Source organism: Phyllopteryx taeniolatus, chromosome 2 (genome assembly GCF_024500385.1).
Source record: "Phyllopteryx taeniolatus isolate TA_2022b chromosome 2, UOR_Ptae_1.2, whole genome shotgun sequence".
NCBI classification, from domain to species: Eukaryota; Metazoa; Chordata; class Actinopteri; order Syngnathiformes; family Syngnathidae; genus Phyllopteryx; species Phyllopteryx taeniolatus.
The window spans coordinates 34,597,078-34,610,609 of record NC_084503.1 but is presented as its reverse complement, the minus strand read 5'-3'; the positions used below and the strand labels follow the sequence as shown (position 1 = coordinate 34,610,609).

The following is a 13,532-nucleotide window of genomic DNA, read 5'->3' as shown; positions in this document are numbered from 1 at the left end:
ATCAAACAACCATTGATCAACCATTGTTAACATCAACATCTGCAAGAAAGCAAAGAAATGTCAGGAAAAGCCTCAAGTGTTGTCTCTAGAAGTTTGAAGGAAAACAAATAGTTTGAGGGTGTACAATTTGGCACGGATTCAAGCATGCATGTGTAAGTGTAGCTGTAAGAATGCTCAAGAATGTTGTTTTTACTCGGAAGTGGGAGGTTTTCCTCACTGCACAGTTAACTGACTAAGCTTGCAGTATCCTGAAAGCACCGATGCTTGAGATGAACTTTTGACTTTGACAAAGTTTGTTCGGCAAATAGTAAGGCCACAGCATGTTGCCTTTGAAAAACGGTGCTACGTATCGACAGAGGAGAAAAAGTAGACAGCGGCGCAACAGAACAGCAACAACAGTAGAAGATGAACTTTGGGCCCCATGTGGTACAGCTGTAAAAGGAAGAAGTGTGGCGGTGTAGCCTGAGCTCTCAGAGGCCCAACATAGCCGTGCTGTTATGTAACGTCTTCTGTTCTCAACTGTGGCCTGAAGTGTGACGAAAGTTCCCAACGTGGAAATAACAACGGCGCACATTGTTGTTGCGCGCACAAACACCCTGGCAAACACAGAGAGAATGAGCATTTTGTTAAATCAGCTTGCAAATGATACTAAATAAATTGTTTCATTAATAAATGAATAAATAAAATACAATTTTAAAAATATAATTATGTGTTTTTTTTTATTCCTATTTGTATTTTTTTTGTATTTCTAAATACATACTCATTTTGTTTTGTATTAGTAATTTATTATTTTTTAAAATTATTAATTATAGAATTACATCTTTTAAAATTCTGCATTTTGTTTAATTTTACATGGTACCATCCCTAAAGGGGAAATTGTATATTTGGTGTTGCCCTCCCACAGCAGATAACACCCATACAGGCGTGCAAGGAGAAATGTCAAAGTGAAAGTTGTGTGCAAAAAGAACTGCACCACTTGAGCTCATGGGTCACTGCCTTGCTCACTGGCACCTCCACAGTAGTCAGGAAGCAGAGTAGCATCTCTAACAACTAGATGGCATTTTTTATTGTCTACATATAGTACGCACCCGAAGCGTGCCCCTTTGTTTCGAAATCTCTACTCCTTAGAGATAAGCTACTGCCGCCAGATTTTCGTTTTAATTTTAATTTTATGTTTTATAGTGGTTGATCTCTCAGAGTTCAATCATTACAGCCAAGACAGTACACAACATATCCAAATGAATGGCTGGAAGAGTGCAATATACTGTATGAATAAATTGCAGTCATGACTCAAAGTGCAGTACACAATAGCTTTATGTAGTATAAAAACGACATTACAGAATCTAAACTAACAAAGGCTATGTACTTGCTGTGAGGTAGTAGGTTGCTAACACATGTATAGAGTATATGCATACATTTTCGTACTTCTGTTGTCAGTGGGGTTATCATTCACAATGTGCTAACGCTGCTTGCGAGGTCATCCTGAAGAATATTGTCCTAAATACATAATAAACATACCACAAAAGGTCAGGAGAGGTTTTCGGCTTTATAATAGTCAAAATGCTCATCTTTGTTGTTTTGTTTTTAAATGTCACTATAATAACAATAACAATGACATTTATTTATAATGTAGTCATAAGATTTTTGGTGTTTGGGCCCAATGTGATTTAGTTGTGCAAATGTTTCGATGTGAAGTCCTGTGATGGAATTGCGTTTGCAACAAATACAGCAAGTGATTAGGACTAAATTTACCTCCAAGTGCAGTCTGGTAATGGACTAGTAGAAGGTAATGTGAGAAAGCTTGAGGATCCTTCTAACGTCACTCAGTCTACATTGAAACGCATTTGCTGATGCCAGTATTACACAACACAGCAACTGCTCACTCAGACTTGAAGCACACCCACAAAGAGGCTAACATCTATTATTAAAGTGTCAAACTCAATACATACTAGCTCACAGTGTGATTAAATAGTGATGGAAAGTGTCAGTGTGGATAGAAAATACTTCGTATTACAGTGACAGTGGTGATTTTGCATTGGGGCAACAACAAAGTATTTAGCGAAGGCTATGAATACTTACAGTATATAAAGTAAATGTGATTTTTTTTTTTAATACATTGGCAAAAATCTCCCAAAACCTTTCTTTACATTGTCGTCATTTACGATGTTGTGTTTAGAATTTTACGGTTAAAATTAATGTCATCAATTTTGGAAGAAGGCTGAAAAAGTGAAGTGCTGTGAATTCAACACATCATCAACAACACATTCAAAGTTAACAATATCTGTACATTTATACAATTCAAGCATTCAAAGCTGTACATTGTGACATGCAATTTACAGTCCGAAAACATCAAATGTTACAAAGTCTACATCCCAACCAAGAGAAAACACCCACTGTCTTACACATGCAGAAAATAAGTACTCAAAATGATTTTAAAATAATTAACATGCAAATACATGTAAATATGTGTAAAAAAAAAAAAAACATTGCCAAAAAATCGGCTACCCTCATAAAATGAATGATTGTGTCGATCATTAAAAATCTGCAGAAAGGCTGCAGAATATTGCATCAAGACATTGCACACACTTTACCTGCATCATTTTCTCACATACATTAACAGTAGGAGGAAAGTACACAAAAAGATGTGAAGCACTATATTACATTCATCAATCAATTATTTTCCAAGAACATGCTTTTTTTTGGTCAGAGCATCACCTTTCACACAAATTTCATTGCAAACATAGGCTCCCTGCAAATACACCAAGAAATCCCCAATTTGGTTGAGTTTCTTCAAGGGATTACAAATGGCGGTTTTCAGTTCTGAGCACATATCACACATGTAAACGATGCGTTATGCCAAGGTTTTCATGAACAGGATAATCTCTTTCTTGTTTGTTTAATGTCATATATGTTTTCCCGTCAGGAAGAAGAGGGGCCGGTCCTCCTTGGCATTGGCCGTCTGGAATTCGTCGCTGAGCCGGAACCGCCACTCCTCTTCCAGCTCCAGCCTGCCGACCGTCTGCCTCAAGGAGCTGCGATCTGCGCTGATCACACACAGAGTCGCGCCTGCAGTGAGGCAGAGACGAGCAATGACTCCCAAGCGGACTTCGTTGACTCGTTTTAAATGCGGAGTCCGTATTTTTGTGTTTGAATGTCATTAGTTGGACGGCACGTGTACCTTTGAGGAAGGTGAACTTCTTGAGGAAGCTGGGGGTCACGAAGGCGTCGGCGAAACAGAGGAGAAGGCCGCTGAAGAGCAGGCCTGTGGTGCAGATGTTGACGGAGTGAGGTCTTGAACTCACAAAACACACGGTCACCTGCGAGGCGGAGGCAGTAGTGTGATGTCACATACTGTATACTCCAAGTTATGGTGCACTGCAGTACAATCAGAAACTGCAACGTAATGCGCTGATTCTCTTTAAACCTAGCAGCCGGAAAACGTACTCAGAAATAACTTTTTTGAACTGGAGTTGTTTATACAGGGTGAGCCAAAAGTACTGTAAGTATGCCTTTTTAATAGACTTTACACCGATTTTATCGGCCTGATCGGTATCGGCCGACAATTAGCATTTTATGCTGATCGGTTGATCGGCTTTAATGTCATAATTCGCCGATCCGATCAATGATGTCATTGACCGGCTCCGCAAAAGACATTAACTTCGCGTCGCCATCGTGCACAGTATATTTGATTCCAAAAGCTAGTTTATTTTTAGCCTTGTCGCGTGCCTTTTGACATAGTACTGTAAATATCTGACGGCCAATAAAGTTATTAAAAAATAAATAAATAAATAAACATGTCGGCGGTGCGGGACAGACAACACGTCGGAGACAGGCAACACGTAATGCCGGATCAGACTACAAAACAAATTTGCTCTTTCACGATTGCACCGTCAGACTACTGCAATAAAATCTTGTATTCTGATATCACCGCATCCCGTTTTTTTACGATCACTGGGCTTTATCTTGTCAACTCAAATGCGACCGGATACACTCGTTACCGTGGCCACGACAACAAGAATGAATCGCGCCGACGGTATTATAAGGACAAAATGGGGAAAAACGTGTCTTGGTGGTGACCGGTGCTCAGGACAGGAGAGGACGTTCGTTGAAGGCTTGCTTAAGGTATGTTCACGTACTTTTAATACAATACGGCTCGCAAGCAGGCAACAAAAACGTTATGTAGCCTAGCAAGCTAGTGCTAGCGCTAACGGTTGTACGTAAACATGCCGCCGTTCTGGCGAATCATGCTGTAAAGTATTGGTGTGGGTGAATAATTTAATCACAGTAAGTTAGCACCCATTATTTCTGTCATGTTTTAATGTTGGTTTGACCTGACTGATTAGAATACACGATCCGATTGGAGCAGTGATTTCCAACCTTTATGGAGCCAGGGAACATATTTTACAATTGAAAAATCGCACGGCACACCAACAAACAAAAATGTCACAAAAAGTGGATTCATTAATTACTGTATTTACTTCCTGCCATCTAATACGAGACCATTCATTTGTTCTGTCTGTCACTATGCCTCACTGGAATAAATAGATGAACAAAGACACATTATTTATTGTAAATATATATATTTTTTGAGCAATTAAGTACACAAGTATATACAGTAAATGAACAGGTCATTTAAATAGACACATTGCTCCATCTTGTGATGGGATCGGTGATCTGTTATCGTTTTTTTAAACACACTGATCGGTGATCGGCCCCAAAAATCCTGATCGTGTAAAGCCAAATTTTTTAATTACTGTAACATGCTTTTTTATTTTTTTTCAACAGGTTTACACATGAATAATGGCAAAACATTTGGGTCAGGGACAAAAAAATAGCTTCTAAAGCAGTATTGGACAGGTACCGAAGAAAAGAAGGCAGAAACGTACTTTTAAGCAAAGGGCAGAAGGAGGTCAAATAAAAAGGGGGAGAGGAAGGAAGGGGGCAATGAAGGAAGGTAGGAGGGAAGGGAGGAAAGAAGGAAGAAAAGAAGGATATCAGAAAGGAAGGAGGGACGGTAGGAACAAAAGAAGGAAGGCAGAAAAGTAGGGTCAGAGAAAAAACGATGGAAAAATAAAAAGCAACTCTGAGGGAAGGAGGTCAGGAAGCAAGAGAGGAAGGAAAGAAGGAGATCAGAAAGGAAAAGATGCCAGGAAAGAAGATTTTTGTGTTGTGCATAATGTGTTCCCTCAGTATATTGCGCTTTACCTATTGCAGATTCAGTGCATTGTGGATTTTTTTCCCATATTCACATCGCGCATAATTCGCCATATCGCAGGATTTTAACTGTATGCTGTAATTGTTTTGTGGTAAAATAAATGCTTCCTAGCCCAAAACATTGAAACTGTAAAAAAAAAAAGCAGAAGAAAAATTACAATTACAATTTTTTTTTACATAATGTACAGTACTACTGTGCATTACTGAGTGTTTAAGAGTTTAAAATATGTTTAAGAATATAGAAAGTGTTTATAGGAGTATGGTAGAGGTTAATAGGAGTGTGGGGAAGATTAATCAGAGTCTGGGGAGGGTCATACAGCTTTAAAATATATCTAATTAAAAAAAAATACCCCAGTGACAAACGAGGGTTTACTGTACAGACTTTTGGCCCACCTTCCATCCGTCCATTCATCCATCCATCCATTTTCTGTAACGCATATCCTCACTAGTGTCGCGGGCGTGCTGGAGCCTATCCCAGCTCTCTTCAGGCGAGAGGCGGAGTACAGCCTGAACCGGTCGCCAGCCAATCGCAGGGCACATAGAAACAAACAACCATTCGCACTCACATTGAAACCTACGGGCAATTTAGAGTCTTCAATTAACCTACCGTGCATGTTTTTGGGATGTGGGAGGAAACCGGAGTACCCGGAGATAAACCATGCAGAGAACGTGCAAACGCCACACAGGCGAGGCCGATTTGAACCCCGATCCCCAGAACTGTGAGGCAGACGTGCTAACCAGTCCCCACCGTGCCGCCTTTTGTCCCACCTTGTATATTAAAAATAGGCAAAAATAGGTCGATTACAAAAAATAAAAAAGTACCAGCTATGTATTGTGCGTATACCTCAGGGCCAAGGTTGATGTAACAGTCCACAGACAGGACCGGGTGTTCGTAGTTCTTGGTGCTGAGAGGGAAAAGCTTGTGGCTGGTGTGTTGGAGATATTTTTCAAGGAGGAGCTGAGCCGGGGTGGCCAGGAACAGGTGCTTGCTGTCAGGGGCACAGACGTACTGCGAGGGCCCCACTGAAGTGGGAACGTCCGTCATCTGTGGACATTTTTCCTCTCATTAGTATTAAAAAGGACAAGAAATCATACAGAAAACGGTTGGATGGATGTTTATGCATCATTACCTTTGTCTTGATGATAAACGTCCGGTATCCTCCGATGGCGATCTGCTTCTTCATGACGCTGAAGTTGTTAAAGCGGCAGATGAGCACACCGGCGCTGTGCAGCCGCAGGGTGAAGTCGACGTCGTGACACGTGAAGCGGTTCTGGTCGTACTGGACGTTCTGACTCCGGTCCACGTTGAGAAGGAGGAAGTCATGGAGGTGACCTCTGGAGAAAGGCTCCCTCGTGTTAGGATCTGGATGCAAGAGAACACACTCCACTTTTAAGTCCTAAAAAACTATGGTTTTTCTGGTTTTACTGATACAGTAGCTATGTGAACCTCCAAGCAGTCAAAATCAAACCTTGAATAACAGTAAAGTATAATGGAAATACCTATATAAAGGGAATAAAACTGACGTGGACATGGTTATGGAATGTCATTCACATTATTATAATTCATCTGTTTGCATAATTTTGTGCTCTTTTTGTAACGCCCCAAGATGTCACAAGATGGGAACAAAGCCCAGGCTAAATTTAGCCTGGGTTGTTAACAGAAGTTAGGGAGAGTCTCCGCCACGTCTGCAGTTTTGCTGGTGCATTTTTCCAAATCCAATAAACAAATGTATTTTAAGGGTAATGTTGAGATGATTTCAAAATAATAAAGTGTTTTACATTTATGGTGGAAGCTATTAATAAAGTAGTAGCTTGATTTACGAGTGACCCCAACTTAGGAGCTTTCCGAGTTACGAGCAGTCGCTTGGTTGTTTTTTTTGCCTTGTGTTGGGAGCCAAAATTTGTGTTACAAGTGAGCTTAAGAGGAAAAAAATAAAGCAGAGCAACAGTCACCAATCCAATTTATTGAATGGGACAAAAAAAATAAAAAAATCAAACACACAAAATGAAAATACTCACAAGGAGCATGGCGGAGACACTGAAAATTATAATCTTAACCGTGAAGGCACACATCAACACATGACTGTAGTACAGTATGTGTGTGTGTGTGTGTATGTGTGTGTGAGAGAGAGAGAGAAAGTGCATTTCATCTTTCTTACACTGTATAAATCAAACTCTTTTTTTACATTCTCCTTTATTATGTTTTATAATGTTTTGATATTCACAGTATATTTTACAATAGAGTGCTATTTTTCTTTATTAAAAACGTAATTTAAAAAAAATGTGTCTTTCGGGGTACTGGAACAGATTAATGTCATTGCAATTCATTATTTGTCATCAATTGTTATGAATGCTGACCTGTGAGGACACGACTGCTCCACTTTCTAATCCCACACAGGCCGTAGTGGGCCAGGTGTGGACAGTCTTCCATGTGCTGCAACACCTGCTTCAGCGACGCGCCGTGTTCCACTGGACCACTAAGCAGTAGCAGACAAAGAGGCAAAAAGATTGCTAAGCATCATGGTAAGCAATCATAATGCATTCCTGTAGATCACAGGTGTCAAAGTCACATTTTATGTGGCCCGCAGAAGCTTGCCACAATTTCTCCTTGACCTCTGTTCAAAACTAATTATCCAGCAGAGAAATGATAATAATTACTGTAAATGCAGGCTCAATTATGTAATATGACGGAGCAACTATTAGGGTTCCTACACAGAACATATTAGGTACAAGAAGTGTAACTGCCTCTTGCTCCAGCCACAAGCTTAGTCTGTAAACAAACAGGCTGCTGCTCAGCTTCTGACGAGTAGCACAAAAAAAAAAAAAAAAAAAAGTGTCACAAACGAAACTTCATCTTTAAATACCCTTTCCTGTAGAGGAGCCAAAGCATTAACAAATGCCATTACTAGTGTTTTTATGAAAGAAAAACAAAATCACAATGTTCAAACTGTTACTGTTGCACTTGTCAGAATCAGAAAAGCTTTATGCATTTTTTGTTTCATTTTAAAATGTCACGAGCGTGAAATGAACCAGCAACTTCAAACCAAGGTATACACCAAACCGTGACTTTTGGCGTGTTTATCAATTTTTCTTTTCACCAAGTGCCACCTAAAAAATACTAAGTAAGTGTTGTAGGGCTAAGTGTTCATCAAAAATGAGACAGAGGGTTTATTCCTAAAAGTTTGTTAATGTTCAAAGTACAGTTTGAACATTAACACTGTGTTTAAATATAGTAAAGAAATTGTGCATAAATACTGATATAATACAACTTTACTGAACATAAAGTTAAACAAAAATGTACATTAATAAGTGCTGAAAATCACACAATTCTTCAAGATTAAATGCAAATATTCTTAATTTAAAAGTTAAATACAACTGGATGGTACTTAGGCAGCGATTGTTTCACGTACCACTAGAGGGAGCCTGCGTACCACTAGTAGTACCCGTACCACACTGTGAGACTCATTGCAGTGTATGAACGTACAAAATGTGTGAGCATGTACTTGCGTGCGTCGAAGTCGACTGCGTTCCACATCACGCACGAGTCATCCGCCAGAATAATGAAGGGCCAGACGTCACCCGTCGGGCCGCTGCCCTCCTGCCGACGGGTGCGCTCCAGCTCCAGATTGTGGTACGAGAGCTCTTTAATCAGGAAGTGAGCAGCTCCTGGAAAAACAAAACCAAAGATAAAACAAAATCACTTTTTAAAAGATGCACGATGAAGAAAGTTTGGACTGGTGTTACAGCTACATGCGCACCTATCCCAGCTCCATTGAAGACAGGAGGCAGCACGAGCAGGATGTGGTTGGGCCAGTACTTCTTGTAGACCGCCATTTCGTACTCTTTGATCACCAGTATATGGAGGTGTGAGGCTCCATCCATCGCATGGTACAGGTTGAAGAGACCGTGCTCATGGCGCCCCGTGGTTGGAGTAAAGATTGGACTCTTGATGCAGTCTGGGCTCTGATGAAAGAACAACATGATGTAGTGAGCATTGAATGCTGAAGAGTAACTTTCACGGTTCTAACCATTCCGACGTCAAATTAGTCAACTGATTCAGGACTAATTTTCCCTTTTCCCATAACAACAAAAAAAAAACAGGCTGAGGAGTAGTTGGAACACACTCTCCGGTCCCCATTTTTAAAAAGGGGGACCACCACCCCAGTCTGCCAATCCAGAGTCACTGTCCCCGATGTCCACGCGATGTTGCAGAGGCGTGTCAACCAGGACAGCCCTACAACATCCAGAGCCTTTAGGAACTCTGGGCGAATTGCCACCGAGCAGCTTTTTAACCACCTCGATGACCTCAACCCCAGAGATAGGAGAGCCCGCCTCAGAGAACCCAGACTCTGCTTCCTCATGGGAAGGCGTGTCGGTGGAATTGAGGAGGTCTTCAAAGTATTCACCCCACCAACTCACAACGTTCCGAGTCGAGGTCAGCAGCGCCCCATTCCCACCGTACACAGTGTTGATGGTCCACTGCTTCCCCCTCCTGGGACGCCGGATGGTGGACCAGAATTTCCTCGAAGCTGTCCGGAAGTCGTTCTCCATGGCCTCACCGAACTCCTCCCACGAGTTTTTGCCTCAGCGACCACCAAAGCTGCATTCAGCTTGGCCAGCCGATACCCATCAGCTGCCTCAGGAGTCCATCCATCCATCCATTTTCTGAGCCGCTTCTCCTCACTAGGGTCGCGGGCGTGCTGGAGCCTATCCCAGCTGTCATCGGGCAGGAGGCGGGGTACACCCTGAACTGGTTGCCAGCCAATCGCAGGGCACATAGGAACAAACAACCATTCGCACTCACAGTCATGCCTACGGGCAATTTAGAGTCTCCAATTAATGCATTATTTTTGGGATGTGGGAGGAAACCGGAGTGCCCGGAGAAAACCCACGCAGGCACGGGGAGAACATGCAAACTCCACACAGGCGGGGCCAGGGATTGAACCCGGGTCCTCAGAACTGTGAGGCTGACGCTCTAACCAGTCGGCCACCGTGCCGCGCCTCAGGAGTCCCACAGGCCAAAAAGGCCCGATAGGACTCCTTCTACAGCTTGACGGCAATCCTCACCATTGGTGTCCACCAACGGGTTCAGGGATTGCCGCCACGACAGGCACCGACCACCTTCCGGCCACAGCTCCGGTCGGACGTCTCAGCAATGGAGGCGCGGAACATGGTCCACTCGGACTCGATGTCCCCCGCCTCCCCTGGAACATAAGCAAAGTTCTGTCGGAGGTGGGAGTTGAAACTCCTTCTGACAGGGGATTCTGCCAGACGTTCAAGCAGACCCTCACAATACGTTTGGGCCTGCCACGTCGGACCGGCATCTTCCCCCACCATCGGAGCACCACCTAATGTTTAAAAGGTGTGTTGCAATTTTAGAGTTACGGCTCTCACTGAGAATTGAAGTGACTTCTGGCTTTCCTTGCACAGCAAGTCAAAACATTTTAAAAACTATATGTTGTTACATAATTCACAATTTTTAACACCAGTATCAATAAACAAGCATGTTGACTGTCCACTGACTGACCCGGTCTGCGGCGAGAGGCAGCCGCATTCCTTCCAGTTGGCCTCCAGGTTGGTTGAAACTAAAGTAGTGCTCTTTGGACTTGGGGATGATGAAGTAGAGCTGGATCTCTTCTCCGAGTAGCAGATGGGTGAATGTGAAGGCGTGTAGCGTAGACTCATATATCTAGATTGGGATTTAAGAGGCAAAAGTTTTGACATTGACCACTTTTGAAAATAAAAAATGAAAAATATATGTAGTGTATGCCTGTGTGATGTTGACCTGGTATCTGGGGTTGAAGCCTAAGTACAGATGGCACTGTTCACAATGGTGATAAGTGTTAAAGGCCGCATACTTGGACAGTTTGATCCTGGTTGTGCGCCTCCTGAGGCACACATCCTCCTGGTGCACAGGATTGGCTTGCAATGGCAACAAAAGAAACATGATACTTTTATGACAACATTATGAAATACACAATTAGAAATGCGGTTGTTAAGTATTTGAATATTTATATGTTCCCTTGTGCACGATGGTCTATATTTGTCAGACTGTGCCTACCATCAGAAGCTGGTTTATATCCAGGGCAGTAGACCAAGCTGATGTCATCATATTTGGGGTCATGGACTGTGTAGTCAAAGGGTAAAGTCTTCACAACGTCTGGGTCGGGCCACAAGGCGTTGGCTGGGTTGTACTGCACCCCGTCTTTTTGGACACCTAAAAGCACAAAACGCATGCACAAACACCACTTTAACACAACTCTGCTGTAATTGTTTATTTATTTTGATCTACTGATGTACTCACTGAAATGTATTTCCTCTTCATTGTAGATATCCACCTCCATCAGCCTGATCAGCATCCGAGACAGAATACCCAGAAAGTGCAGGTACGCGCCAGTCTTACCCACCTGGCCGGTGACATCACAGTGAAAAGAAGGCAAATTCGCAGGTGTAAATCTGTGCAGAGGCGGGTTAGTCCAGGTTTTCGTAATTTCATAAACGGGCACAAACCGGTTGTTTAGAAATCAAGACACGCCAGTTTTTGCGCTATGCCGCAAACGTGGCGTCTACGAAAATAGAGCCCTCAGTGAGAAAAACAAAGAATTACCTGTGGGGGTCCACTGAGGAGCAGCCTGCGAGGGTGAAAGTTGTCGCTGCGTCCTTCGGTGCGATTGTTGCTGTCCATGTGGTACGGGCGTGGGACCGTCCACTGGCGATAGTACAGCGACTGTTCTGTGCACGTCATCATCTTACTCAACAAAGGCCTGCACACAAAGACATTCGTTTTGAATGAATTTTCTTTAACACGGTCTTTTTGATCATCAATTTTTGGATAATCATCCAAATTTTCCAATACAGAAGTTAAGATTTACTCACAGTTTTTTTATTAGCAGGCAAAAACTAGTGGATGAATTTATGTAAAACTTTGCAGAACCCATCACATTTTGGTGTGACTAAAAGGCAGTAGCGGGCCGTGCATTTTGGTACCTGGGCCCTCAGTAGGGATTTACCCAACTTAATCCACCTTTTCATACCCCTACTATCAGGTCCCAATTATAGAAGCCATCAATATTTTACAAAATTGCAGTATAACAGCATGCAACTGTGCCATGTGCTTCATTTGGAGCAGTTCTGAATCAATGTTTATCTAATAACATAACAACCACATTTAACAAAAATACATCATCCTCACCAGGTGCGGATTATTAAAAGTACAGTTATTGTGTATAGAACTTTTGCTTGTTGAAGCCGGCTGTAATACGTTTTGCTCTGACTGAATTAGAGGAGGGAGAAATGCTGATGTCAGCGCTCTGGCCTTGGGAGGATGAATTTGAAATCTGATTGGTCAAAGAACCAGTCCCATTGCGAATATAGTTTCATTTACATCGGCCAGCACTACTGATTCTGAAGGCCCTGGGGCGGATTAGATGACATGGCGGCACATTGAGGTTGAAATCTGATTGGACAAAAAAAAACTATTATCTACATGCAGAAGGGAAAAGTTATGAAATGGAGAGAACAGACTGTTGTGAAAAGGTTAATACAATTTCATGATGTAACAAATATTAGAATTTAGGTTGTAAATTTAGGCTGAGGAGGACTTGCTGTCCCTAACTGCTAAATGACGAAGGAGAATTATTATTATTTTTTAAACATTTCAGCTAATAATACAGTTAGTAGAGTAGTCTCACCGGAAGCTGCTGGCCCATGCTACAGACATATGCGGCAGGAAGGAGGTACATCGTGGAAGGCCGCTGCCATCGTTTGCTGTAATGATGTCGTAAAGCGAGCGAGGGAGGAGCACAGAGGGTGGGCGACTCACTCCCCGTGCCCAGGAGCAACTCAGGTGGGGGGAGGAGGCTCGAGGCGACGACGAGCTGGAGGAGGTGGATTTGGAGGGGTGACGACGAGGCCGGACGACAGGAGCCAGCGGTTGGGGTGGCGGGTGGGATACTTGGTGCTGTGGAAGTGTTTGGAAGTAAGGTTGGGAGTTTGTTTGGGCTAGTGGCTGGAAAATGGGTTGGGCCAGGGAATAAGTCTGGGTTAGAGACTGGCTTGGGTGATGAAGTGAGAGCTGAGGGTATAAAAATGACTGAGAAGAAGATTGGGCAGGAGGTTGAGTCTGAGCTTGCGAGGGCGGCGGGATGGTGTCCATTGTGCTTTTGGGGACATTTGGAGATGTAGATGTGCTGCTCTGGGTAGGGAACGGGTCTAATGTGCCAACATCTGGGCTTGACTGATTTGGCTGGTTGGAGGACACAGGGGAGCTTTCTAGATGGAAAGGAAAGAGGAACACATCACTACACTCACTCCTTTTT

The 13,532-nt window shown here is 42.8% G+C and overlaps 1 protein-coding gene across 1 annotated transcript in view; it reads right to left on the bottom strand.

Annotated features, from left to right (window-relative positions):
* Positions 1–1,375: 1,375 nt before the first annotated feature.
* Positions 1,376–13,532, bottom strand: part of greb1 (growth regulating estrogen receptor binding 1) — a 33,684-nt gene continuing 21,527 nt past the window's right edge. Inside the window, exons 22-34 of the mRNA XM_061765876.1 lie at positions 12,906–13,485; positions 11,822–11,978; positions 11,519–11,621; positions 11,276–11,431; positions 11,000–11,136; positions 10,742–10,903; positions 8,973–9,177; positions 8,718–8,880; positions 7,573–7,691; positions 6,345–6,577; positions 6,059–6,259; positions 3,179–3,317; positions 1,376–3,066 (exon numbers count right to left, since the gene is read on the bottom strand). Of these exons, the coding sequence (XP_061621860.1) occupies positions 2,903–3,066; positions 3,179–3,317; positions 6,059–6,259; positions 6,345–6,577; positions 7,573–7,691; positions 8,718–8,880; positions 8,973–9,177; positions 10,742–10,903; positions 11,000–11,136; positions 11,276–11,431; positions 11,519–11,621; positions 11,822–11,978; positions 12,906–13,485 (2,519 nt within the window). The 3' untranslated portion in view covers positions 1,376–2,902. The remainder of the gene's footprint in view (positions 3,067–3,178; positions 3,318–6,058; positions 6,260–6,344; positions 6,578–7,572; positions 7,692–8,717; positions 8,881–8,972; positions 9,178–10,741; positions 10,904–10,999; positions 11,137–11,275; positions 11,432–11,518; positions 11,622–11,821; positions 11,979–12,905; positions 13,486–13,532) is intronic.